At 50.5% G+C, this 27,200-nt stretch overlaps 11 protein-coding genes across 11 annotated transcripts; 8 read left to right on the top strand and 3 right to left on the bottom strand.

The window, feature by feature from the left end:
- The first annotated feature begins 196 nt into the window (after positions 1–196).
- On the top strand, positions 197–2,249 carry SETTUDRAFT_163542 (uncharacterized protein). Its single transcript, XM_008029065.1, has 4 exons — positions 197–1,346; positions 1,398–1,823; positions 1,873–2,011; positions 2,068–2,249. The coding sequence occupies exons 1-4, from the start codon at positions 595–597 to the stop codon at positions 2,107–2,109; spliced, it is 1,359 nt and encodes a 452-aa protein (XP_008027256.1). The 5' UTR covers positions 197–594; the 3' UTR covers positions 2,110–2,249.
- A 382-nt stretch (positions 2,250–2,631) lies between these two features.
- Positions 2,632–8,656, top strand: SETTUDRAFT_20213 (uncharacterized protein; the record flags this gene model as incomplete). The annotated part of the gene is made up of 9 exons (XM_008028687.1): positions 2,632–3,440; positions 3,498–3,836; positions 3,884–4,719; positions 4,777–6,068; positions 6,690–6,760; positions 6,819–6,966; positions 7,103–7,584; positions 7,634–8,475; positions 8,538–8,656. The coding sequence occupies 9 exons, from the start codon at positions 2,632–2,634 to the stop codon at positions 8,654–8,656; spliced, it is 4,938 nt and encodes a 1,645-aa protein (XP_008026878.1).
- A 1,074-nt stretch (positions 8,657–9,730) lies between these two features.
- On the top strand, positions 9,731–11,900 carry SETTUDRAFT_20212 (uncharacterized protein; the record flags this gene model as incomplete). The annotated part of the gene is made up of 2 exons (XM_008028686.1): positions 9,731–10,596; positions 11,792–11,900. 2 exons carry the CDS (start codon positions 9,731–9,733, stop codon positions 11,898–11,900), a joined length of 975 nt encoding a protein of 324 aa, XP_008026877.1.
- A 1,095-nt stretch (positions 11,901–12,995) lies between these two features.
- On the bottom strand, positions 12,996–14,474 carry SETTUDRAFT_136655 (uncharacterized protein; the record flags this gene model as incomplete). Its single annotated transcript, XM_008029064.1, has 1 exon — positions 12,996–14,474. One exon carries the CDS (start codon positions 14,472–14,474, stop codon positions 12,996–12,998), a length of 1,479 nt encoding a protein of 492 aa, XP_008027255.1.
- Positions 14,475–14,850: 376 nt separating this feature from the next.
- Positions 14,851–16,165, top strand: SETTUDRAFT_171749 (uncharacterized protein; the record flags this gene model as incomplete). Its single annotated transcript, XM_008029063.1, has 2 exons — positions 14,851–15,159; positions 15,215–16,165. 2 exons carry the CDS (start codon positions 14,851–14,853, stop codon positions 16,163–16,165), a joined length of 1,260 nt encoding a protein of 419 aa, XP_008027254.1.
- Positions 16,166–16,208: 43 nt separating this feature from the next.
- SETTUDRAFT_90517 (uncharacterized protein) lies at positions 16,209–18,605 on the bottom strand (the record flags this gene model as incomplete). The annotated part of the gene is made up of 4 exons (XM_008029062.1): positions 16,209–16,749; positions 16,797–17,315; positions 17,477–17,606; positions 17,660–18,605. The coding sequence occupies 4 exons, from the start codon at positions 18,603–18,605 to the stop codon at positions 16,209–16,211; spliced, it is 2,136 nt and encodes a 711-aa protein (XP_008027253.1).
- Positions 18,606–19,264: 659 nt separating this feature from the next.
- On the top strand, positions 19,265–20,065 carry SETTUDRAFT_31930 (uncharacterized protein; the record flags this gene model as incomplete). Its single annotated transcript, XM_008028789.1, has 1 exon — positions 19,265–20,065. The coding sequence occupies one exon, from the start codon at positions 19,265–19,267 to the stop codon at positions 20,063–20,065; it is 801 nt and encodes a 266-aa protein (XP_008026980.1).
- Positions 20,066–21,478: 1,413 nt separating this feature from the next.
- On the top strand, positions 21,479–22,234 carry SETTUDRAFT_20207 (uncharacterized protein; the record flags this gene model as incomplete). Its single annotated transcript, XM_008028685.1, has 1 exon — positions 21,479–22,234. One exon carries the CDS (start codon positions 21,479–21,481, stop codon positions 22,232–22,234), a length of 756 nt encoding a protein of 251 aa, XP_008026876.1.
- A 1,132-nt stretch (positions 22,235–23,366) lies between these two features.
- On the top strand, positions 23,367–24,417 carry SETTUDRAFT_20206 (uncharacterized protein; the record flags this gene model as incomplete). Its single annotated transcript, XM_008028684.1, has 3 exons — positions 23,367–23,555; positions 23,659–24,040; positions 24,137–24,417. 3 exons carry the CDS (start codon positions 23,367–23,369, stop codon positions 24,415–24,417), a joined length of 852 nt encoding a protein of 283 aa, XP_008026875.1.
- A 546-nt stretch (positions 24,418–24,963) lies between these two features.
- Positions 24,964–25,736, top strand: SETTUDRAFT_41928 (uncharacterized protein; the record flags this gene model as incomplete). The annotated part of the gene is made up of 3 exons (XM_008028882.1): positions 24,964–25,047; positions 25,109–25,427; positions 25,492–25,736. The coding sequence occupies 3 exons, from the start codon at positions 24,964–24,966 to the stop codon at positions 25,515–25,517; spliced, it is 429 nt and encodes a 142-aa protein (XP_008027073.1). The 3' UTR covers positions 25,518–25,736.
- Positions 25,737–25,835: 99 nt separating this feature from the next.
- SETTUDRAFT_171747 (uncharacterized protein) lies at positions 25,836–27,181 on the bottom strand (the record flags this gene model as incomplete). Its single annotated transcript, XM_008029061.1, has 3 exons — positions 25,836–26,503; positions 26,566–26,903; positions 27,119–27,181. 3 exons carry the CDS (start codon positions 27,179–27,181, stop codon positions 25,888–25,890), a joined length of 1,017 nt encoding a protein of 338 aa, XP_008027252.1. The 3' UTR covers positions 25,836–25,887.
- Between the last annotated feature and the right edge of the window lie 19 nt (positions 27,182–27,200).

Here is a 27,200-nt window from a genome sequence, read left to right as displayed (position 1 = left end):
ACGGGCTTTTTTTGTTGAGGGGGATCAGCATGCAGGACAAGCATGGCGACGGGAAGGGGGGGGGCAGAATGTCGAGTACGAACACGGTGGATAGTCGAGGCACTGCTATATCGAGACGTCGTGGTGCTCGGCTGCATGGGGCGGCCCCGCTGCAATCGCTCTGGGCCGCTGGCACTGGGGTGTTTTGTTTTTGGGGGGGCTGCGTGGGGTTGGAGGCGGTCAGGATTTGCTGGTGCTGGTGCTGGAGCTCCCCCGGCTGGGGTTGGCTCTGGCAGTGCGGAGAAAGAGGGCGCGGGCGAGGGCAGATGCACTGCTATGCCTGTGCCTCTGCCTGGACAGTCGGAACCCGGCCGCAATGGCGTGCCGGAAAGATGGAGACGGCGGTGCAGATGGCGCGTGTTATTGAATGCGCGGCGGGCAGAGGGGCGAGCGGCGAGTGCGAGTGTGGGCATGAGTGAGGGCTTGGGTGATGTAGTCTCGCTAGTGCGAGAGCTCCATCCCTGCAGGTCCTGTCGTCAGAGGCGTTCTGCCAGCAGCCCGCGGTGGGGTAAGGCGGCCGCTGAGCTCGAGCTGTCCAAAGGCCCGAATGATTTCATGCCCTGCAGCTCCAGCGACCATCGTGAACTTTCCGCATACTTCCATTGCCTCTGCCCTGCCGTCTGCCCCTGTCCCTGCTTTGGGCTGCTCCATCATCTTGGGCTGCCTTCCATTGACTCGGTCCCAGCGCCGACCCCGGCATTGTTCTGGTTCATCTTTACCCACTACACACCGAGTCCTAGCATTGAGCCCTTCTTTGCTCTCCGAGGACCATCACCACAATTCATTGTTGCAGCCATGTTCAGGCCCCACGTCTTTCGCCAGGTTGCCCGTGCCGCCACAGCACAAGCTCCTCGCGCAGCCTTTCGACCGGCAACGCCAGCATTGGCCTCGATTCGACACTTCACATGCACTCCTAGTCGCTTTGACAAGGACACCAACAGCGATGACCCAGTGGACGCGGCGACCACGGCGGGCGAGCCCGGTGAGAGCGGCGACCACGAGGGCCAGTATGCGCGAACCCGCGACGACATTGTCGTAGAATACCCAGAAGAGAAGGACCTGCCGCCCTCGAATCCAGTCGTGGGCCGCGGAGGCGAGCACTCCAAGCGCACGCTGGCCTCCTTCTCCATGGAGGGCAAGGTGGCTGTTGTGACTGGCGGAGCCCGAGGGCTGGGCTTGGTTATGGCGCAGGCACTCGTGACATCGGGAGCCGATGTTGCCATTGTCGACATGAACAGAGACGAGGGCGAGCGCTCGGCAAAGGGGCTCGTTGACGTGTTCAAGAAGGAGAATCCGGGATCCAAGAGGTGCGTCACACCACTTCGCGACTGATTGGCTCGAGCTGACGCACAACACAGGACACCAAAAGTCACTGCGCATTTCTGCGATGTCTCGAGCCCGACATCAGTCAACCAGTCGCTTGCCGAGATCCTGAAGCAGCACGGCAAGGTCGACAACCTCGTCACGTCGGCTGGCTTCACCGAGAACTACGACGCCATCTCGTATCCTTATGACCGCATACAGAAACTCTGGGGCGTCAACGTCGACGGCACGTATCTATACGCCGTGGCTGTGGCGAAGCACCTGATGGAGAGGAAGGCCCCTGGCAGCATCGTCATGATTGGAAGCATGTCCGGTGCCATTGTCAATGTCCCGCAACCCCAGGCTCCATACAATGCTGCAAAGGCAGCAGTCCGGCATCTGGCATCCAGTCTGGCGGTTGAGTGGGCCGGCGCAGGCATCCGCGTCAACTGCATTTCTCCTGGCTACATGCTGACTGCACTGTAAGTACATATTTCGCTGGCGACCCGGGAGACGCTGACAAGATTGCAGGACCAAGAAGATTCTCGACGACAACCCAGACCTCCAGAAGCAGTGGACATCTCTGATCCCCGTGGGCAAGATGGGACGTCCGGAGGATCTGATGGGCGCCGTTACTTTCCTGTCGAGCGACGCCAGCTCCTACGTGACTGTAAGTAATGCCTAGATGGTGACGGTTAGCAAGCGGCTACTAACTCAATGGGACAGGGTGCGGATCTGCGAGTTGACGGCGCCTACACGTGCACGTAGACGGCCGATGCGTAGTTGGCAAGGCTTGTGTATTAGAGTCGACGCGCTCGTGTACACTGCTTTCCCCGGCCGGCTGGGGCTAAAGCAGATACCGGCGCTGATAGACAGATAGCAATTAATACGAGACAGCTCGACCGCCCTGTCCATGCAAGGCGCGCTAGTGATTGGTGCAGTGCTTCGTGAGCTGACTACTACATGCACATGTGTTTCCAGACGGGAGCATCCATCTGCATACGCCAGGGGGGGAGGGCAACCCTGGACAAGCGGCGCAGGCGGGCAAAGCGGCTTAGTCATGGGCACCCCACATTTCGGCTCAGCCTCGTGCGTGGCCGTGCGCTGTGGCAGGTGCAACAACCCATCCCCATCCAGCCCAGTCCAGTCCAAGCCCTGCATAATAAAGCTCCAGGCCGTCTGTAAGCCGACCACCAAGGGCCGCTCCTGTCGCGCAATGAAGCACAAACAGTCCTCTGAGCACCCGCGTATCTGACCTCCTTTCCCCTCGACCTGGGCCGGGCCGAAGCCATGTTCAACATCTCGAATCTGGTGCAGAAGGCCCAACAGTACATTGAACCTACGCTCAGCACCATCGCCTCTCCCACGTCGACGGACCGACGGCCCTCCAAGGCCACCCTCTTCCGCTACCAGTTTCGCCTTCCCGACTCCCAGAACCCGCTCCAGGAGATCACCGCCGAGCTCACGCTGCAACCCCACCATTCCACGAGGGGCACCGGCGACGTCACAGCCGACAAGGACCGCGGCCAGGGCAGCCACTATGTCGGCAAGCTACACCTCAGCGAGCAGTATCTCTGCTTCTCGACCCAGGGCTCCAGCTTCCTCACCACGGCGAGCCTGAGCTCCTCGAGCAGCTTCACGGGCCAGACCCATGGCGCGGGGCCGGCGGGCAATGGTTTCACGCTACCGCTGTGCGCCATACGGCGGGTAGAACGCCTGCACAGCCAGAGCTACATGTTCGCGCTGGCAATCACAACATGGAACGGCACACCCGACACGAAGCTGCAGGCGCCTGCTGGCCAAAAGCTCACCATCCAGCTGGCAGGCTCGCGGCAGGCATGCGAGCGCTTCTGCGATGGCCTCAAGAAGGGCTTGAGGGAGGGTGTCAAGGAGGTGGACAATCTGCGCAAGGTCGTGGCCCAGTGCTACTCGGAATATCTGCTTACCGAAGCCGACGAGAAGAAGCCGGGGCAAGACGGCAAGCCCGCCCGGGAGCATCCAGATACTGGGCTGGGCATGATCTTCAGGTACCCCGGCAACGCGAGGAAGCTCAGAGATGCGACAAAAATACGCTTATGGCGCGAATACCTGAAAGGCAAGTCATATCCAACGCTGGCCCAGTGCACTGCCTAACGCGCGACAGACAACGGCCGGAGCGCAACTCTGATCCGACAGCCTACCTTCCACAAACTGATCCGCGTCGGTCTGCCCAATCGATTACGAGGTGAAATGTGGGAGCTTACATCGGGAGCCTTCTTTTTGCGCCTGCACAATCCGAACCTCTACACCGAGACACTACAAAAGCACTCTGGACGCGAGTCGCTGGCCATAGACGAGATCGAGAAGGACCTTAACAGGAGTTTGCCGGAATACCCCGGCTTCCAGAGCGAAGAGGGTATCGGTAGGCTCCGGAGAGTGTTGACGGCGTACAGCTGGACAAACGAAGAGGTCGGCTACTGCCAGGCGATGAACATTGTAGTCGCAGCATTGTTGATGTATGTGTGCCCCTTGACGTGCAGCCCCTCGATTCTAACAAGCAAAGATACATGTCCGAGTCGCAGGCCTTTTTTCTTCTTTCTGTGCTGTGTGATCGCCTTGTTCCAGGCTACTACTCGCAAACCATGTACGGCACCCTACTGGACCAAAAGGTCTTCGAATCCCTTGTCGAGAAGACTATGCCCATACTATGGGACCATCTCGTCAAGTCCGACGTACAGCTGTCTGTTGTTTCTCTGCCGTGGTTCCTTTCCCTTTATATCAACTCTATGCCCCTGATTTTTGCTTTTCGTGTTCTAGATGTCTTCTTCCTTGAAGGCCCAAAGGTTCTTTTCCAAATTGGCCTGGCTATCCTCCGCATCAACGGAGAAGACTTGTTGGACGCCGCCGACGACGGCTCCTTCATCTCCGTCCTCAAGTCTTACTTCTCGCGCCTTGACGAGTCGGCACATCCAAAGTCGGATAACCCAAAACTACGTGCCGTCACCCGATTCCAGGAACTCATGGTAGTAGCATTCAAGGAGTTTGCGGGCATCACGCAAAACACCATCTCAGAGCAGCGCGCCAAGCACAAAGACGCCGTGTTGGAGAACATTGAGAATTTCGCCAAGCGCACTTCGATAAGAAATCTTGGTCCAGATAGCAAGAAGCTGAGCGTGAACGACTTGGGGTTCTTGTACGATAAGTTCTATGCCGTGCTGTACGAGCGACAACAAAGAGCCGAGATTATGCAGCAGGAAGCTGAGCGCAAAGCAAAAGCTAGCAGAATGAAGGCAACTGAAGTCGTCCAAGGTGTTTCTGGCAATGCTGAAAAGGGTCGCGTGGCCCTCGGGCCCAGTCCTACACAGATGGACTATGATGCGTTTAGGGAGTTTCTCGCTAGTGAGTTGTCCAAGATCTTGTAGTCTTATCTAGTTTCTTCGCTAACAACCTACTCAGGCATTTCCAAATGGGCCATCACGGACTCACCGCGCTCTCCACCAGAGACAAATAATCTATCTGCCCATTCGTACTTTGGCAACAGCATGAGAAAACGACCCCCCATGTCGCCATGGGGCTCGGGGCCTGAGCCAGCAGACCATGAATTCATGCGTCGCTTGTTTCGTCGTTGGGATGTTGATATGACAGACTCACTCTCATTGCAGAATGTCGTCAGCGGCTTTGCGGCCGTCAAAGGGACCAAAGACATCATGTCCAACATTGCATACTTCTTCGAGCTTTACGACGATGACGGTGACGGAAAGGTGGATCGCGAGGGCATTCTGAGAATCTCGGAAGCTCTCTTGTTCTTATCACGCCGAGGTGTCTACGACGCCAGTCCTGCTGCTTCATCGTTAGATGTAAGTACTCCGGCCAACTCAGAGCGTAGCAGCCGCGATGAGCAGTTCCTGAGCAGCGTGTCTGCCTTTATCCGCAACTGCTTCGAATACGCCGACCCCGATCACCCCTCGAACAATGCGGGCCGAGACGTAGAGGAAGTCAAGGAAGAGATGGACAACTTTGCCATTGGTGACGATGAAGATGATCTGATCGACTTTGGTTCCGAGCCAGGCACACCCAAAGTTAAATCTGACAAGGCCGAACAGTCAGATCAAAATCCATTGTCACCAACGCCTTCGAATCTTACCACCGAGTCGGAGCTTGCCGGTCGTAATGAGAAGGCAAAGTCGGCAAACTTGGCGCTAGACCCCAACAAGCCCCTTCACATTACCCTTCCCACTTTCCGCATGGTCATTCTTGCGGATGAAGCTTTACTAAATTTCTTTGAAGTTGGCTTCTCGTCATCGTTCCGCCTCGCCGACGAAACCCTTCCTTCAGCTTCTAGCATCAATAACCTCACAACCTTTGCTAATGCTGGAAGGCATGGTAGCACTTCAGGTGGTTTGGGTGGTGTTGTTGGTGGTGCTGGCGTAGGTGTGGTGCCACCTGGTAAAGGACTCCGAGGCATGCTCGACAACATTGTCAATGATGGAATGCGTGTTGCGTCCGAAGTCAGGAGGAGATATGACGAAGCACAAAAGGAGCTGGACAAGGAAGCACGACATGGGAAAGAAGACGAAGAAGAGGAAGAAGATGCGGACGCAAAGGATCTTGATCTGCTCGATGGTGCGGAGACAGCGGATGTGGGTGCATCAAAGGGCGAGGCTCAGCCAGACCTACTATCGCCAACCACTGCAGAAGACGGCATGAAGACGACGAGGAATCGCTCTGCGAGCGATGCTAGTAGGAAGGTGGTTGAGTTTGAGCGGTAGCAGTTGGATGATGAGCAGCGTCATGGTAGCATTTCAACGGTGTCATTGGAGTTTGGGAGCACCTTGGGGACGAGCTATCTAGAGTAAATTCGATCTTTGCCTGTCTGCTTGCCGTTCTACCAGCCAGTCATTTTACCGCACGTCTCAATATCATATTGGTATTGCGGCATTTTCTCGATGCTGTATTGACGATGGTGCAGCGAAGTCGAGTTTCATGCATCGATAGTCCGTCTACCGTGCGTGTAGTATCCTGGTTCACGGTCGTCCAATCCCGACCCCCGACGTTAGCCGCATAGCGCCTGTAAGCTACCCCGCATGCACGAAGTGTGTGGGCCGCGGCTCAATTCCGAACAACACACACTAAGCATCCGCACCTCCACACACTGACGAATGCAACATGTCTTTTCTCTATTGTTTCTCGTGTCTAATGTTTGTGTCAATTGAAGATGCTCCGGATGCTTGCTGTTCGCGGTGCACGATGCCCTAGGCCTATTCGAATTGCGCGAAGAGGCCTATTGACGCAAGCATACAGCATTGGGCCTACCGAGGCATGCCATTGGGACCCCTAGCTTACGTCTCTGCTTACTGACAGCTGTATAGCCCCAATTGCTCGAGCAGACTGTTCCCCAACACTTTGCGGGTGTTGTGAATCAGTTTGGTGACCGTGATGCGTGAGTGACGAGTGTACCCGACTGGTATTGACGACTTCTTTGGCTAAACCTCAGGTAGGGTGATTTCGCACCATCAGCGCATACGATTGACGTATGATGCTCTGGATCGTGACTCGAACAGGCTTGCAAGAGGGCTGCAGAAGCTGGGTGTGAAGAAGAATGACAGGGTTGCTGTGAGCCTGGGCAATAATGCTGAGTTTGCTACTGTATGTTTCGTGGACGCTTGCGAGATGAGATGACTGACGACTTTCAAGCTTACATATGCACTTTTTAAGTTGGGTGCAATATTGGTACACGGAATCCGAGTCTCCAAAGATGGATTGGAAGCTAATTGACCCCCAGGTACCGCTCAATCCCTCCTTCAACGCGCCACAGGTTTTAAACGCCATCAATCACCTAGACACCGCTCATCTTATAATCGGGGCCGAGACAAACCTTCCCCGCAAAGATCCACGTCCCAACATTTCATTACTCACTCACTTGATACCCAATCTCGCTAGCTCGAAACTCGAATCCGAACTCGTTCCGTCGCTGAAGAATGTCATCGTGGTGGACAATGCCCAGGGAAGGATAAATCTGGATGAGTACAAGAGCTTGGGAAGATATCAAAATGTGCTAGAAGATGGTGGCCAGGGCATAGCACTGCCTGATCAAGGGCTGGATCCTCATGACATTGTGAATATCCAATTTACGTCGGGTACGACGAGCATGCCAAAAGCTGCGTGTTTGAGCCATAGGAGCATTCTCAACAATGGCAATAGCATTGGCGACAGGATGCTACTCACCGAGAAAGATGTCATCTGCTGTCCACCTCCGCTATTTCAGTGAGTTGTTATGTGTATTTGGGACACTTCCATCTCTAACCATCTTCAGCTGCTTTGGATGTATTCTTGGATACATGGCTTCCGCCACGCACGGCAGCGCTATTGTCTTTCCAACCGAGGCATTCAATCCCGTTGTCACTCTAGAAGCCGTCCGTGAACACAAGTGCACGGCTCTCTACGGTGTTCCTACCATGTTCGTGGCGGAGCTCGAACTCTTAGCCAGCGGCGCCGTACCCCACGAAGGCTTTCAGCACCTGCGCACAGGCATTGCAGCTGGATCTTCCATTCCTGCCGAGCTCATGCGCAAACTCCACAAGAATTTGAATCTGACGGAGCTGACCATTTGCTATGGAATGACGGAAACAAGCCCTGTTTCCGCCATGACAACTACCGACGATCCTATTGAAAAGCGCATCAACACTGTAGGGCGCCTCCTACCACACGTCAGCGCCAAGATCGTCCACCCTGCGGATTGGTCAAAGACCCTTGACGTAGGCCAACGTGGTGAATTAGCTGTCTCGGGCTACCTCCTCATGAAAAGTTATTGGGGCGACACAGCACGCACTCAAGAGGTCCTCCAGCCGGATGAGAATGGAGTCATGTGGATGCACACTGGCGATGAAGCGTCCATGGATGAAGAGGGCTACGTCAAAATCACTGGAAGGATCAAGGATCTCATCATCAAGGGTGGAGAGAACATCCACCCCTTGGAGGTTGAAAACTGTCTTTTTGCACATCCAGCGATTAGTGAAGTTAGTGTGGTCGGGCTACCGGATGAGCGATATGGGGAAGTCGTTGCTGCATTCATTGTGCCGCATGCTGGCGACGACGGAAAGGTTACAGTAGAAGAAGTAAAGACATGGGTCAGGCAGAAACTAAGCCACCATCTGGGTAAGTCTAGGCATCCGAGTCACATATGCGATGAAGAGGAAACTGACTGTCGGAACAACTAGTACCAAAATACATCTTCTGGGTAGACACCTACCCAAAAACAGCGAGCGGCAAAATTCAAAAGTTCAAGCTCAAGGAACTAGGAATCGCATTACTTCAAGAAGGCAAGGGGTTGGATTAAGCTCAGAGTCGACTTTCTCAATGAGGAATAACATTCACCCCTTTCTTTCTGACATAATACATGGTGATTAGTATTTGCGCCGAAAGCCCACTAATCACATATCGTCATCCGTCGCTGATCGCAAAGTAATCACAGTTGGTAAACTGCCGAAGCTGCTGTCAGCACGCCTACTTGAGTATTACTTACTGTAGTTAGACACGACTTAGTCACAGCGACCAGTGCAAGAAAAATATAATCTTAACCGGCTGACATATCGGTACCACAACGGCTGATCGTCAGATTTCCCCATGGCAATGGCCGTCTTCTGTTCCGTTCGGCACCCCACTGCTCCAAGTACCGACAGCGAAATGCTTCCTTGGACCTTTCGGGCATCCCACTGCCGCTAACGGGATCATGGTGCGCAGGGTCTACCGATGTTTACTTTCCTACATATTGCAAAGTGGATTCATTTGCCCCTGTGCATGCAAGCGAGAGTGCTAGGGCGCAGATTGCGTATCCTCGGGCGTAACTGTCTGATTTGTGTTCGCGTGGGATTGTGCATGCTAGCGAGCGGATGGAATGCATATGCATGGTGGGTGGACTGTGTGACTTGCTTTGTTTGCCATACATGGGGTAGTCATGGCAGTTTTGCCCAACAGAAATTCATGAGGCGGGAAATTCGGAGGGTATCGTTTCCTTTCCGATTTTCTTTTGCCCACAAGATACTTGAACTGAGTGTGGGGAGAATAGGTTCGTCGTTATTGTTCTTGTTGCCTTCCTCGGAACTGCGAAGACTGAATAGGTAGGTAAGTACTTAATTGCTTTTCTGGGCCTGCAGGCTTGTATGCAATACCGTTCAACATATACGTTACTTACCGTGACTGACGCACTTACCGCCCGCAACCAAGCACAATCAACCGGTGCTTGCTGTCGTCCCCTGAAAAGATCCTCGGGGTTGTTAGACGAGGGGGGTAGTCATCACGAAGACTGTTCTTTGCTGCGATCCAGTGCCACATCATTGCTGCATCAGCAATCTTGTCACGACCACGTATCGCGACCACAAGCTGCTATCAAGCAGCTAGAAAGAAAAGAAACATGGTGAAGCCAACAAACGCGCGCGTGCCTACGCCATCGAACCCCTCGTCTCTGGAACCACGCTACGAGATCCGCAAACTGAAACCCGTGCATCTACCCTGGGCCACAGCCATTCTAGCCTACAGCCATGGCTTCCAGTCTCCCGTCTGGCAAAAGATCTGGCCCGACCGACTGCTCGGCCGCTGGGTCGTTGAAGAGTCGCCTAACCTCGAGTATCTCGTACGCCATCAAATCGATTCCGGCCTCTCCTACGGCGTCTTCGACACGGAATACGAATTCAAAACCCCGCACGGCAAGGCATCTGGCGGCGCGCTGCTCTGGGACGCCACAGAGCCCAGCGTGGAAAAGAGCCAGGGCAGAGCCGCAGAAGCACAGCGTTTATTGCCTCAGATGGACTTCCCTCTCATCAGTATCGTGCTGAGCTACGACGGCTTCAAGCCGCTTGACCCGGACAAAATGAAGCCCTTACTCGCAGCCTGGCCAGAGTTCCCCGTGCTATACGGCGCCCTGGAGAAGCGCGATCCGCGCGATCCTGCCTCGTGGAAACCCACGGCTCCCGGCCAGGTCCTCATGCGCAATGCCACGTCGACGCGGCGCGACTATGAAGGCCGCGGCATCATGACTGCGACGGCGCGGTGGCTGCAGCGCGAGGCGGCTGCCATGGGCTTCAGAGGCATACAGATCGAGGCCATGGCGAATTCTGTGACGCATGTTTGGTCAGAGGGCGTGCAGAACCCGTTTCGAGGTTTTGTTGTCAGCGAGTTTGAGTGCGAGACCCTCGAGGATGAACAGGGGAAGAAGCCGTTTGGTGCGGCGAGCCAGCGCGTTACGAAGTGTTGGGTGGATTTGAAGGCGGAGGAGAGTCCGTGAGAGGAATATCATGATGATTATGAGTGGTGGTAGATTGCGGTTTGAGATATTCGGTTTTTGTGGTGAGCGTTGGTTGTATGTTTGACATGTGATTGTATCTATGTGGTGAATATCTGATTTAGACTGTTCTTGGTTAAGAAACCGGTACCACAGTAGACTGTAGTTTGAACAGCTGTTGCAGTAGTGATAGTTGGGGTAGTAAGCAGCGGTAGTAAGGTTTTGGTAGTGGTAATATGTAAGTAGGCCTGAAGCGTACTAGCGCGTGGTCATGACATGGTATTCCCACACTAAGGGCCCTCCTTGTAGAAGAGTTTAATTCAACTAATAATCACTGTCACCTACTTGAATATTTGAGCACGGTATACACTACCACACCCAATTCCGCTGTGATCTACAGCTAAAGCTGCAGTAACCCTGTATCCTTTTCTACACCTCTAACGTGAGAGTGTTTTAGCCAAGCAAGCTGTAAGACCCGCCTACATCCGGGTTGCTTACGCCACAAGGAATATGTTAGCATTGAGTATTGATTAATGTCATTTCTATTCATATAATGCATGTTGCTTATCTGCGGACTTATACGTAAGAGCCTATGGGCCCTGCCTTGGTCTCGCCACCACGATATCCATATCCACAAATCGCTGCTAAGCCTCACTAGCGATTGCTCTTGTGAATACTAGTACCGTTTGATCTAAATCCATCCCCTGGTCCTTATAGCGTAGCTCTTTCGCACTAATTTCCCCGCAATATATATCTAAACTCCGTATGAATTTTCAAAGTAGTCGTGAGTAAAAGAAGCGTAGAGACAATAAGACTGTCAACATCCGCTAGTCTATTCTATGGTAGTATCTCGGTTGTATTATATACACCCTGTCAGCAAGACCTTTTGAACCATACCACCTCTGTACACGGGTGTGTCTATAAAGTTACATGTTGAATCAAGTTAAAACGGGATGCAGCTTACTGAGATCACTAATCATCAGATCAGCCATTTAAATTCTTGTCTTGTCTCTTTCTTCAACGAATTACTAGCATTATCCTAGAATCTTGCAAAATGAAGGTCTTCACCATTATCATACTTTGCTTGGCTGCAAACGCCATGGCAGCTTGCCGGCGCTTCAAGTCATGCACCTCAGGGGCATGTGTTCACCATTATAGTTTTTTTTGACATACATAACACTAACTACACCATAGCGTTGTGCCCAGGGTGCCGAAGAAGTTTGTCAAGTTCTCAACAGTTCTCGCGGTAGAGACATATGTTCTTTCGGCAACAACGGCTATTGCAAAAGAGGCAGCTGCGTGAGTAGCTATTTTTCTCACTTCATGTTTGGGTGACAACTAGTCTGATTTACATGTAGTTCGAATGCGCACCGAACAGCAATGGCAAAGTACTCTGCAAATATTGCGAAGTCCGTTGCTGCAAAGATTGATTTGGTTCGATATAATATCGAGAGGAGTTTGGAAATATGTTTTCTGTTGCTTAAAGAGACAACTCGTTCAACTCGCTTACGTTGCTGTTTCAAAGATTCAGTGTGTGAGGACAAGGATATCAGTTTCTCCAAAAATAAGCTCAAGGGGATTTTCTCCAATACCTCTATTTGCTGAATTCACTTCTTGTTTTCATTCTCACATAACGATACTGCATGGGTATTTATTCGACTGGGCCGGAAGATGCGGAAAGGCACCAAAATAGTGACGTTGTGATTACCCTTGTAAGCACTAATCTATCCCATGTGGTAGGCTGGCTTGCGTAAATAGCTCACGCGTATAACTCTACAGGAAGTCAATTGGTGCAGTTTCACGCTCTATGGGTCGGGTTAATTTCTAAACTCAATCACGTTGAGGGTCTCTCATAGTATGTTTTGCTTACCATACTGTTCAAGTGTGCAATGCTTCGATCGCCGCTGTTTTCTGAACAACAAAACTTGCTTATATCTAGCATCTACCACTCTTCGTACGGACTATCAATCCTAGAATCAGAGAAAATAACAATGTTGTGTTTTATTTGAGTCCGAAGTCTTTATTCGAAAACATGACAAGTAGTGTGTACCTTACAGTTCTGAGTAGTTTGATAGGCAGCAGAATCACCATTTATAGTGCTTGTGATCTCATCTCGCTTATATGACGCAATTCTTACATGCAGGGGGTTTGTTAGATACTATCATATCCCGGGAGTTGCCGTCACAACGGTCCGATGGAATCAGACTAACCGGCTGCATGGATGCTGACTCTTCCTGTTAGCTACAACGACCACTTCATGGCACTCAAGTTTTTCAGAACTGGGATAACATTCTATGTAACATCTAACAGAGCCTTTTCCTGGATATCCATCACCTTTTCCTATGCAAAATAGACATTCAAAACATCAAAACACGCTAAAACCAAACACTACACCACACTACAGCCTGGCCTCGACCATCGGCGGCACCGTCCCTTGCGACTGGCTCTGCTCCTTCTTCTTCTCCGCCAACGCCTCCTCAAAGACGTGCATAAATCTCCACACATCACCGAAAGTGTTGTACAAAGGCACTGGCGCCACGCGAATGATACCCGGTTTCCTCTTGTCGCAAATAATGCCGTTTTCCACCAGCTTTTCACTTGCCTCGTCAAAGATATCTTCAGGCAGCAAAACGCTCAGCTGTGCGCCGCGGGCAAGCGGATCCGTAGGTGTGATGACTTGGAAGGGGAAGGCGCCGTCCCTGATGTTTCGTGCGGCGATTTGAGAAAGCAGGTGTTCGGCGTAGGCGGTCAGGAGGAGAGACCTTGAGCGCAGGTTGGCCATGGAAGTCTTTTCATAGACTTTTAGTGCGCCGGATAAACAGGTGAGGTCGACCATTGAGGGGTTGGAGCATTGGAAGCCCTGCGCACCAGGTGTAGGGACAAACTTGTTGTCCATTTGGAAACGGGATGACTTGTCGTGGCCGTACCAGCCCTTCAGGCCTGTGTAGTGGTCGTTGTTGCCGTGCTTCTCGTGGATAAAGACACCGGCGATGGCACCGGCTCCAGCATTCATGTACTTGTATGTGCACCAGCATGCAAAGTCGACGTCCCAGTCGTGCAGCTTGAGTTCAACATTGCCGGCGGCGTGTGCGAGGTCCCAGCCGATGGTGATGTTGTGTTTCCGTGCATGAGCAGTAATGGTAGGGATGTCGAGAAGCTGGCCGCTGTAGTACTGGATGCCAGGTAGCAGTATGAGAGCAAGCTCGTCGACGTTTTCGTCAATGAGTTTCAAGATGTTCTTCGTTGTCATGATGTAGCCGTCGTCTGGCTCTACCAGCAACATCGACTTTTTGGGGTCAAGTCCATGCCATTCGATTTGCGACTCAATCGCATACCAGTCGCTGGGGAATGGCCGCCACTCGCACATGATCTTGTGCTTCTTCTCTGTTGGCTTGTAGAAGGTCGCCATCATCAAATGCAGATTGATAGTCAACGTGTTCATCGCGACGATTTCCGAAGGCGATGCACCAACAATACCGGCCATCATTCTTGAACATTCAGCCGACATGTCTTGGTAGGGTTTAAGTGGCGAGTCTTCCAGGACGGTGAAATGTCCACCGACGGCTATGGATCCCCATGTCTTGAGGTATGCGTTCAAGTGTTCGCCGACAGCTTTGGGCTGGAGGCCCAGAGAGTTACCGCAGAAATAAATGGCCTCCTCATCTGCACTTGTAGCTGGGCTTGCGGTTTGTGCATCGTCTTTCAGGGATTTGCGCTTGAGCTGCGCTTTGCTGGGGACAATGAATTCGGGGCGGAGCGTGTGCGGTAATTGGTTGCTTTCGTCGAGGGAGCGTGCAAAGTCGAATGACTCGGCATGTGCAGGCCACTGCGGCTTTTGTCCTTGGCGGAGTTGTTCGATGGCACTGGCGGTGTCCATTTTGATCGTTTGAATTAGCGGTGCGGGATCGGTAGTATCGATGATGTCGAGGGTTGTTTGATTAAATTTTTCTCAAAGATGTTGCGGTTTAAATACTCATGTACCGCGGCTTGCAAATTACGTCTACAGGCAACTCCCGAGAGTACATCCGACGAATATGCGCTAAACCTCCACCTTCTTGTTCGGGACATCCGACGGACTTCCGCCACCCATCCGATCCGACGGAGCTCGCTTCTTCGCTTTCGTGGTACGTATCTGCATACCTCAGGCATGTGGGTCGTTGTGGTTTTTGATGATAAATGGCGTCTGCGCCACTATTTAACATAGCCAATAACTCCAATATCTGGGGAAGCTTAGCTGTCACACATCTGTCACAATGAGTCCTCACAAAATCTCCGTACTCCCATCTTGTTCTGCACTGCCCGAGTATGGCATCTCAAAGAACGGCTTCTTGCCGGCCGAGCCACCGCTATCTCGATTACTACATCCCTACTACCAGCCATGGGAGCAGATTATAGAGAGGCTTCCTGTCCTTATCGAAACGCAGCAGATACGGCAATGGGTCGACGAGCTACCTGTCCTCACATCAGTCCATCTAAGGGGCGAGGCAGAATGGCAAAGAGCTCACTCCATACTAGCTGTGATTGCCCAAGGATATATTTGGACAGGGCCTGAGCCATCAGAGGTGGGCGAGACACCCTACTGTGTTGAATGATCATGGGTACTGACCACAGAAATAGCGGCTACCTCCTGCAGTTACTGTTCCTTTCCTCCAGACTGCCGAGCATCTCGAGGTGCATCCTGTCGCCACTTATGCTGCACTGAATCTCTGGAACTGGACGCCAATCACCGATGACGCCGACTTGACTCAGCCGGAGAACATGGTCGCTCTTCACACGGCTACTGGAAGCGACGACGAATCATGGTTCTTTATAATCTCAAACGCCATGGAGGCTAGGGCTGGTCCACTGATCGAGACCATGCTGGGCGCAATCGGGGCAGTCGAGGAAAACGACACCGAAACCGTTATAAATGCTCTTCGATATTTTGAGAGAAGTTTGGAGAGCATTGGCAGACTTCTGGAACGCATGGATGAACGGTGCAATCCTCAAATGTTCTATCACACCATCCGACCTTTCCTAGCTGGCAGCATGAACATGGCAGCTGCTGGTCTGCCCAACGGTGTATTCTATGACGAAGGCGATGGCAAGGGCACATGGAGCGCATACCGAGGCGGCTCAAACGGACAGTCTTCTCTGCTCCAATTCTTCGATGCAGTGCTTTCCGTGGATCATTCCAGAAGTGGTGGCTTCCATACAGAAATGCGTGGATACATGCCGGGTCCCCACGCCAGGTTCTTGGATGACGTTGAGGCTATCGCAAATATCCGCAGCTATGTGAACAGCAACCAAGAAGAGACTGAACTTCTTTCTGCGTTCAATGCAGCGGTCGCAGCACTCAGTGGCTTCCGTGACAAGCACATTGCTCTTGTTACGAGATACATCATCATACCGAGCCGTATGAAGAAGCCAGAGAATCAGGTTAAGAGACGGGACATCGCTTCTGCTTCCACAAAGATGGTTGCAGAGAAGCCAAGGACACAAGACCTGGTTGGGACGGGAGGCACCACGCTGATTCCGTTTTTACGAACATCACGAGACGAGACCAGCGAAACAAAAGTTGTGCATTGAAGCTTTCAATTCAGACATTAACATATAATCAAATCCTTCGGATCTACGGAAAGAAGCCGCTAACCATTTGTTGGTCATGGATAGGGAAAAGCGGTATATCAGCTACAGATGCACCATCAAGATTGTGGGTGCCCGGCTGAAGGAAGCCTTGGAGACCTTGGTCATTCTCAATGGGCCATGGCAATGCGAAAAAGTCAGCATCGTAGATAGTCCAGTCATTCGCCGCGTGTGCGGGGAGATTTCGCTGAGCGACTTCTGTAGAGGTCAGTAACGCAGGGTCGGGTCGTAGCGGGACTCCATCAACTGTATGAAGGCGAGAACTTTGTTCAGAGGCTAGCAAACCAAACAATTCAGAGGAGGCTTGCTTCCGTTTTCTGCGCAAATGCAGTTCTCTCTTTTTCGCATGTGCAGTCGTGATTTTGAGCAGAGACTGAGCGGCATGGGAATATTGGCGGGCATGGGCATCGACCTCGCCAAAATAGTTCATGCAAACGATGGCATCTTTACAGCTGCCCTCCAAAATGAGACCAGAGTCTCCGAGGATGCCAACGGCTAGAACCAGTGTGGCAGTGAAGAGCCAAGATCTAACAATGGTCAGTGGGTATTTGACCTCAAACTGATCGTAACTTACACTATCAGTGGCATTCTACGAGGCAACTGACCTGCTTCGATCAGTACTTGTAGTGTATCGACCAAAACTGAAGCAGCATCGATGGCGGCATCCGCGTATTTGCGCTTCTCCTGAAGATCGACTTGCGTGCCCCCGCTTTTGAGTGAAGCGCCCATATATTCGTAAAGCTCATATATGAGGAATGGCCGTGTAAGTAGCATGATCCCGTAGTAGTAAGAGCATAGCGTCGAGCAGGCGCCAACTACTGCTTCACGAGAAGGTCGTCTAGTTGTGACATCAGATAGTCTGCCGAGCCATTTGGATGCCCAATTTTTCAATTGCCTTGAGACATAATCGGCAATGCGCAGAGATATGCGCTTGCGAGAGTACACATCCACCACGACACGTTCAATAATCATGAAGATTTGCACGCTCGCGTCGAGTATGTTGACGCCAGAGTCTCCGTGTATATCCTCGGGAACATTGTATTTTACAGTACAGTCAACATCAGACGTAGAGGGGGGCCGACCCAAAGCATTGCTGTATGATTAGATTAGCGTACCATTCTAGAAGAAAATTCGTATATTTTTGAAAGCATGAAACGTAAACCAAGGAGAGATTTTGAATACCTAGAAAATGTCAGTTGGTATCTTATAAACTTATAGAACAAATGTACGAAGACATATATCACCGATACACACCTTATGAGTTGATCAACAACGCGCAGACTTTTCCAAATGCGATCCCGTACTAATTTGATATCCTCGCCGAAAGAAGCATTAACTTCAGTTCTATGAAGTCCAATCGCATAGGAAGCACGCGCAGCCAAAGCTGACGGTTGTTAGCAGGTCGTTCTGCATAGGTTTCCACACAGAGTCGCTCACAGAAGTACAGATACGCCCCGTTTGGCTGCGAAGCACGGAGCATAAAGATTGCTACAAGTGTGAAACCTTGTACGGTAGAGACATTCATGCTGCTACACATAAACTTCAATAGTGTATTGAGTGCATGCTTAAACCACGCTTCTGCTTTGTCCTCGAACTTGTCTTGTGCACCAATGGCTAGGACCAAGTGAAAAACAGCAGCAGCAACATCGTCAGCGCTAGATGCCTGATCATTCGCCCAATGTTTCAGCTCTGGAACCAGGTCTTCTCGTTGGAAAAGCTGCACGAGACCACTGCTAGCGGCGATGTACTCTTCGACTAGCATTTCCACTTGATTTGGATCAATAGGAGGGCACCGTTGTTGGTCCGTCGATGCAGGACGCGTAATCTCAATGATAGGGTCTCTTGCGGCCTGGACGGAAACCCCGGAATCGACTTCGGATGTGATAAGGTGTTTGACCGTTTGCAGAAACGACAGTGGGGCACAATCGCCGATGAAGATGAGCTTGCCTTGAGCATCACGGAGAATGCGCCCCTCTAATGGCACAGCCGTGTCACCCTGTTGGTCATCTCTACTATGCGTAGGCGAGATTGAACGGTCGGTCCCATCCCCATCATGTTGGTAACGTGGTCCTTGAGTATCTTCCAGGATATTGCCCTCTCGATTGTCTGGTGTATGGCCGGCTGAGCGAACACTGTGAAATGAAGGTCCTTCAGTACGAATACGTATAGTTGGGGTATTTCCAATAGAGGCGGCCTGAGTGCGTGCATTCGAGCCTGTGAATGCACACGTAGCTGCGCGATCCTTTCGCACACAGTATGCGCATGGTAATTCGCCGTCGCATTTCACTTTTCTCCTTTTGCATAAATCGCATGCTACTGCGACGCGCTGAACACGGCGCCGTTTTTCGTGAGGGGATGCCACCTGATCTGATAGTGCGGACATGGTAAGTTGTTGGCAGGTGAGCCACGCTCGTGAGTAGTTGGTCACGGAATCTGGTTGTCGGAGGATGGTTGACGGAAGATCCGTTGTTGTTGGAACAGACATCCGACGCGTGCGGCTCACAAGCCGTTTCGGCATTCGGCTGTCGGCGGTGGGCTTGGCACGTGTTCAGCCGATGCGATGCGTCATTATGCAGGGTTCCCCATACATTGACCCAGGACGGATTAGGGTAGTGCACCCTTCACCGGATCGGTTACGAGTTAATTGTTACTCCATAATTACCCACTCATCACCAAAAACAAGCTGGGCCGCGCTACTTGCTGGCCTCCACGTGTCTTGGGAGAACAGCAGTGACATTCTGATGCTTGGAAGATGGAACCCTCTTTGCTATGATACCTGATTCACGGTGCTATGTGAATTTTATGCTGACATCGGGTTTTCTGTAGTCATGAAATTACAGCACAAAGCTACATGACAACACGTCAGTGACACGAGCTGCTCTTCACATTCAGTTCATTACAACTTGATATATTGTTAACATAAAGGATATATAAATACCAGCATAAAATCATTTTATACTGAAATACATATCTTGCCGCTTACATACTATCTTCTAAGAAATTACAGCAGAACTCCTCCTTAGCCAAATCAACTTAACAATTATGTCTTCAACTAATAGCCTAGCCACCATCCCCTTTCCAAATCTCCCTTTCGAAATGCGGGAAATCATATACAGCTTTGCCCTTCACCCAGAACATTCGTTCTCCGACCCTCAGCCCCTGGCCTTTGCAACCAGCGATACCCGAGCCAGTGACAATCCACTCTACCTGCAGTGGCTCAACCCCCTCTGTCGCGTGAACGAAGCCACACGCGTCGACGCGTCACTCTACCTAATCCAAGTAACCACGTTCTACATCCTCTACCCAGAGCAAGTCGTGAAATTCGAAATGTTTCTAAGGAGCCTGGGCGGAAACCGAGGTTTCACAGCAATCTGCCGTCTGGACTTTCAGCTCTTTGGACGCCACCAGCCAAGCGCTGGACTAGGTAACACGTTTATTGAGCTAACAAAACAGTGCCCGAAACTAACGCAGGTGCGAATCAAATTCGAGGTCCGGAATATGGTGGTTGATCCGTGTAACTGGAAAGAAGACTCTATCATGTTGCCGAAGAGTCTGCGGACGTTCGACTCAACTCGGCTGCGAGATCTTGATGAAGTTATCTCTTCATATCGTATGGCGGGGTTTTTTGAGCTGCAGAGCTTGAACAAGCTCATTGTCGAAGTCTGGCCCAGGGTTCGCGTCAGCGATCGTCACTGTATGCAAGATGTGCTGGTGGACTGCACGCCTCTAATGGAGAAGCTGGTGGAGTGGTTGCAGGAAGGTTTTAGAACCAGGGGAAAGAATGTAGATGTCAGTCTAGTTGAGGCGAGTAGCTCGGGTTTGAGGTGGACTAGACGGGACTGATGGATGGTGGAGTAGGTGGAGTCAGAGTAGCCAGAGTAGTCAGAGTAGTCAGAGTAGTCAGAGTAGCCAGAGTAGCCAGAGTAGCCAGAGTAGCCAGAGTAGTGAGAGCAGAACATACCCCTTTGTCAAATTCTTATCATTGTAACAAGTGTATGATTAGCCTTCTTATTTAGCCCCTAATGCTTGAAGCAAATCGTCGCCACTGTTGAGAAACGTCCCTTTTTCAAATCATAACGTTCATCCATTCGTAACTGAACAGCCGCCATAACGTGGAAAAATCGATACTTCAACTTGAAAGCACGAAGCAGTCAGCATACCAATTGAAATACTACAATTATAGTAGACTTACATACTGTGGCTACTTCTAAACCCATAACACACGGTCTATGTGAGAAAAACCTTTCCATCGATAACTTCACGCAAAATTTAGAAAGACTCGTCTTTTTGACAAAATAAAGCGATATGCCCTCTAGAGCCATCACGGCACATTGAGTACAACCACAACCTATCAAGCGCCTATACCTAGTCCTCGGACTTGAACAGTATAGCTCAAGAGAAATATTCAGCCGCAAGGTTATGAGTAGCAAGCAATTCATTCGAGATCGCTACCCCTGTCAGTACCGCATCAGCAAGCGGCCCCATTAGTACAATCACCCATGTTGCCGAAATAACTCCAAGACTCTTCAATACACCGTAATATTGATCAGATAATATCTTCATGTAAGTTTTGACTGCATTTGTCTGTGCAGAGTGCTGTATCTCTCCAATTTGTCTAAGTCGAATTTTCTTGCACTGTACCTTATCTAGAGATAATGCTTAGAAATTGCCTGGAAACTACATGCTCTGATCTTTTCTACAGTACAGTTACCGCCCATTGGTGAACGTTTAATAGCCAATAGTTCATTATAGCCGGTGCGGGGTAGGGCTGATACGGATATGTAAGTAGGCCAACATTCCCACCCACAGCAATGCGAGCAGATGGCACAACCTCGACAGCTTTGAGATTCTGTAGGATATCCACCAAGATTTGTAGGCAGCAGCCCACTCTTTCTTTTTGTTTTTTCTCATTCTGAAAATTTCAAAATTCAATATCAATAACTTCGCCATTCTATAGTCCGTTGATTCGCTACCACCACATACTAACACCGACCCTCAAGTCTTACCCAAATCACTTGTCAGCCAGTTTTCTATTTAAACAGATACATCGTGTAGACTGTTAGCAACAAAACACTCTATTCTCAGCGTGGGTGTGTATATCCTATCAGTCAAATATGATTCCTAGGCTGTATGAAACTATCGCTCTACCGATGTCGCTGACTGGAGTTTCTTCTAGTTGTAATCGAGAACCATTTACTCCCCATTTCGCTCGCACGCAGCCACGAGTTGATAGCTGTGTTTGTAAGAACAGTGAATATGGCTCCAGCAGCTCAAACACTGTTTATGTCTGAAGAGGGGCTTGAGCGATTAAAAGAAGCTGAACCATACAGACAGAAGGCATACCAAGATGGGAAGAATGGTATGTCGATCGGTCATGGTGTGAACAATAAACATCACCCTGAGATATTTGGACGACACGGCACATCGGTTACGAGGGAACAAGCACACCAGCAGTTAGTGGACGTGAATCGCCAACATGCTCGAGATCTTAGGAAGAGACTCGGCCCCGAAACATGGGATGGCTTGAAACAAGGACAGAGAGACGGCCTTCTCAAAGCGGCATATAACGCTGGACCGAGAACAGTTGCTGAGGCTACTAGGGAACACCTACAGAAAAAGGACTGGAATGGGGTTGCGGAAAAGCTAGGGAACATGGCGCCTTTTGGGTTCATTGGGGCTCAAAAGGTCGATTTGAGTTCACGTCGTAAGACGGACGCCGATTATTTTCTGGAGAACAGCCCTACAGAGGACTCAACGCATCAGGATTCCGCAAGTGCTAACCTCAGTGGTGCTGCTATTGCCGGTGCTGCTGTTGGCACAGTTGTTGGTGTACCTGTATCGGTTACCACTGGTGGCGTTACATTTTCACTTGTTTCAGGGGCGTCCCTGTCAACAGGCGTGGTGAATGTTGGCATCGCCGTATCTTTTTCCAATCCCATCACAGCAATTTGCTGTGTCGGGAGATTTATGGTCTTTGGCACAGTAGCTGGATGCGCTCTTGCTTCTATTTGAAAGAAGGACGAGTAGGGGAAGGAACGGTCATAGTAACTCATGTTAGAAATGGATATGGACACGTGATCACCAATAACATCCGATTAGGCGTAGCGCGCTGCTGTTAACTATCTGGCTTTACTACGTATAGCAAGATTATGCCTTATGGCGCTCTAAGCTAGCTAGGAAATCTTACTTTATATGGAGAAACTCTTAATTTTTTTTCTCCTAAAAAGGTGCTCTACCTACAAAGCACTTACTATAGTGGCGAACATATAGTTAAACTTCTGTTCTATACCTCTAAAAGCTTTAGATAAGTCAAAGATTGTGATTGAGCAGGGGGGAATAGTGAAGGCGCGATTTATTACTGGAAACGAAAGCTCTTTGGGGTAAGGCGCAACATTGGTAATTAGTATGACGAATTCACTGGTGTATATTAAACTAACTGGTTTAGGTGTGAATGATATGCCTATCGATTGAAAAATATTCTGCTATATTTGAGATACTTGAGAAGAAAATGTTGTTTTGCTACAGCGGTTGTTCTGTTACGCGTGGATGAATGTTGGTTTAGTTAATGAAATAGTGGGTTTATGATAAATTAGCATTATTAGCATATTTGGAGTCTAATTATGAGGCTTCTCTTCTAATTTATGACTTGAAATCTATAACAAGTACTCTACTGCTCTATAGCTAATGAGATTCCCGTTCTAATGTCTCTAGATTCTATGCTGCAGAAGCTACAAGTTTGGTAGATTATAAACCCTCTATGCTCCTCTTCTGGACCTACGTGTAGAATGCAGCAACTCGTTGTGTAATTCTTCTAAATTCACAATGTATGGTATGCCTGCTCATTATGTACAAGCTGCTGGGTATCGTAACTCACTGCTATCTTCTATTGTGTATGTACTGTGCCGCATTATGAAACTCAGCTGGCCTACGTTAAAATCTCTCACAAAAATTGCAGAATACATTTTCTTAGTCAGACATCTCCAGCTTCTTGACTTGGAATCCCTATATCACTTTAATTATTCCTCGAAATTTACATATCACAGTCATGGGTGAGTTCATCAAATACCAGACATTGCCAGGGTTTGTACATCACTTTCCTGATGGTTCTACTACTGATTTGCCAAAAGATACCTACGCAGATACCATGGCCTTTGTTCAAGATCGGGTTCAAAAGCACCCTATCGAACACGAAGTCGTCGACAATAGTATTCTCACTGCCTTCCAGGAGGCCAAATCTGCGGTAGAGGGTCATGTGTCATACACAAACAAGGTAGTTTCATATCACCGATCGTTCCCGAAATTCTGCGAACTACCCGCAGAGATTCGAGAGATGGTGATGCATGAGTATCTTCTTTCGGAGCGCGACGCTGGTCGCTTGCGTCAGAATCGTCACCGTTGCAGTGTGTACAGCGATTCTTGCACGTGGAACTATCCAGAGGCATTCGTCGCCTGTGAAGCCATCCCCAAGCCTGAAATTGGCCGATTCTCGGAGGGCTGGCTCCCGAACCTTGGTGAGCCGCCAGATGAATGAAGAGGTCCTCAACCTCATGCTTCAACGTACTGAGCGCTTCATCTTGCCGCGTAATTTTGGGGATTCCGATGCCAATAACGCGACGTGGTTCCACAAGTTTCTTGCAATTGTACCTGGCGCTAGAGGTCTGAATGCGGTGAAATACCTCGACTTCCCAGACATGTATTTGCTCAAATGCGTTCCTAGAGCACGCGCTCTTAACAACCCGAGCATTGATTTGGCAGTCGCTTGCACCAATCTACGCAAACTCGAGATGGGCTTCAGTGCCGAGAAGCTGACTGTGTTAGGTACTGTGAGGAATAACACCCGTCGTGCACGTCTTACAGCAATCATTGCCGAATATAAGCTGGACAGGGTATTGGAATGTGCTAACTTGGAAGCAGTGTACATGTACAAACTACCATCCGGTGATGGTATATTGGAGTATCCAGAAGTTCTGCAAGACCTAGGTAAGTGGACGATGAAGCGCTTTCTCGTCCAGCGCTACCCAGAAAAGGGGATCCAGGTAGAGCTAGCATCCGGGTGCAGTATCTGGAAGAAGCCGAATTGTGGGTTGATGATTACCCTAGACGCTGACGACATGAAGCAAGTCGAGAAGCGCATTGAATTAAGGAAGGCATGTGCTAGTGTGTCCGCCCTGGATAGATCGTCGCTGATCATCTAGACAGGATCATCAGATATATTAAAAGCAATCTATATGTTGAAATCGGGTGTTGAAGCCATATGTTTCGGATGTATGTTACCAAGTTCATGCTATTAGCCACGAGTCGGGGAATTGCTGGATTCTATTCCTGCAGCCCATAGACTTGATTCAGACTCGTATTGAAGCCGGCATCAATGTTTCGATGTATAAAAAGCAACATCTGTTGGCAGCCCTAGCCCAGAACACGTGACATGACGTGATGCTGCATAAAAATGTGTCGCAGTCGCGTCGCGGTGGTTTAAGCTCCGGGGGCCTTTGTCCAATCAGCGGGCGCGTGATACCGCTGACAACGACGTCAACAGCATCACCCCTGCAAATCCGGGGTAGCTCTAGAGGCTGCCATAGCAGCTGCATGACCGACCAAGACTTGGCTGATGGAACCTTATACGCCCCCCCTCTCTGGCACTCCACTCCACTCACCTCTCTTTCTCTTTCCCGAACCAGCCTGAACCGCTGAAACTATCCACTCGAAGAAGAAGAAGCCTCAGCATAGCTCTGTCTTTCAATATGTCGTGCCCAGTAATCGGAACCACAAACGATGTCCTCCCACCAAACCACCCCTCGGTCGACCTCTCCAAGGACGGCCAAACCGTATGTACCCTCACAAAATCTGCTCTAGAGAAATCGCCCACATGCTAACACCAACATGCAGTGCCCCGTTGTAGGCGCAAAGACCGACCACCACCACAACTTGCACGCGCACCCACCTGTCCCTACCAACGAGCGCACCGCAACCGAGTGTCCTGCGCTCAAAAACACCGTCAAGGAACCTCGCGCCCAGGAGATGGACGACGGCCTTTGTCCTGTTGTTGGCACTGCGACAACCGTGCTGCCACCAGACCACCCGGATATGCTGAAGGCGAGCGAGGGCGACGTGTGCCCTGTTACCAAGGCTACAGTTGGCCACCACAAGGACAAAGTAGCTACGCACCCAAATCTGCACGGTGCGGCTGACGGTGCCGTGTGTCCTGGTAGGTTTTCACGCTCGAGTCCAGAAACACGTTTTTAGCCATCTAAACTAACTCTGGTGTTTAGTTACGGGGCAGAAGCAGCTTGCGTAGATACCTGGCTGAGACTTGCACATCTTTTTTTTTTCCATTTCCAACATGGTCGTTTGAATACAAGATATGAAACAGATATTGTTGTACAAATTATGATTTTGTTTCCGCTTGTGTTTTCGTGCACGTTTTGCACAAGTTGGGTGTATCTGCAATAAGCTTGATTGTGTCTCACCGCCCTGACTGTTGTACTGTCACATGTATTGATGTACCATTTAGGACCCACTCGAGCAACGTTTAGCACACATGAAAACTGACTAAAAAAATTACAGATGAACTCATCTGCTTCACTGGACGTTCATCGACTCTCCAGCTACACACGCGGTTTACATAATCAAGTTCACCTCAACCGCTGCATGCACCACCAGCTTCACTAAGACTTCTCCAATAACCACTTGACCCCCACGAGCGTATCCTGGACGAACTTTGTGCTCTTTTCCAATTCGGGCCAATTTGTCCAAAACATATGCCCGTACCCAGAATAAAGTTCAAACCGCGTAAGCACCCCGCTTTTCCTCAACTTCCAATCATACAGGACTGCCTCGTCCCTGAGGGGATCGAGGCCCACAACCTGGAAGAACGCATTTGCAACGCCCTTGTGGCCGTCGGGATGGTTGAACGGGTCCCAGAGTGGGGATTTGGGATCGGGCCCGTAGACGGCTTCAAGCATGCCTGGCTTGAGCTCTTTGATGATAGGGTCGTTGGAGTTGCCCCTGCGCGACTGATATAGATGGGCAAGGTGCGGAGGCACGTTTTCTTCGGGCATGATGACGGGAACGGAGAGATACTGGCCTGTTATGGGTGGCTCGAGGCCGCGATCACGCGACATTACGGCCAGCACGGCTGCTATACCGCCTCCTGCTGATGAGCCGCCGACGATGAGTCCACGCGATGGCGTCGCACCGAGCATATCACTGTTCTTGATGCTCCACACCAGAGCGTCCCAGCAGTCGTTTATGCCAACGGGGAATCTGTGCTCAGGAGCGAGTCTAATACTGTTAGCCCACGTGATGATATTGAAAGAACCCGTAAAATGCATCTAGCAACATACCTATACTCGACATTCACACAAACTGCACTGAGGTCTCTGGCAAACATCCTGCAGTTCTGATCTTCGTCGGTCAAATCACCCACACACCACCCGCCTTCGTGGTACATCATAATCAGCGGGCTGCCTCCCTCGGGCGCCCCGGAAACCGGCTGGTACACTTTGACTCGAATCGTCGCGCCATCCTGCGTCGGCACCTCGTGCATCGTCTCCTTGACATGCTCGGGAATTGGTCCCGGAATGGGATACAAGTGGCGGAGGCGCTCGAGATGAGCAGCGCGGGTCGCGCGAGCTTCGTGGATATCGGAGCCTTTTATTTCAAAAGGGCGGCTTTCGAATGCCTTTGAAAAAAAAAATGAAAAAAAAATCAATTTGGCGTTCTTAGTATGTTTGGTTGCGTGGAGGTTTGAGGGAAACGGAAATGAGCAGAAAAAGGATGGTGAAATGGATGCATGGATGCGTGGATTCAGAATGGAAACATGTTATTCACGGCTAGACGCAATGAAAACCACCACTACTAATAGTAGTAGTCGTATAGGAGGAGCATGATCCATACCTTTCTGTACTCTGGAGCGACTTCGCCTGATTTGAGGACTTCGTCGCGGGTGAGATGGGCCATGGTCACAGATAGTGGCAAT

The sequence above is a fragment of the Exserohilum turcica genome, assembly GCF_000359705.1.
Source record: "Exserohilum turcica Et28A unplaced genomic scaffold SETTUscaffold_3, whole genome shotgun sequence".
NCBI lineage: Eukaryota > Fungi > Ascomycota > Dothideomycetes > Pleosporales > Pleosporaceae > Exserohilum > Exserohilum turcicum.
The sequence above is the reverse complement of the archived record's forward strand: the minus strand, read 5'-3'. Positions and strand labels throughout refer to the sequence as shown.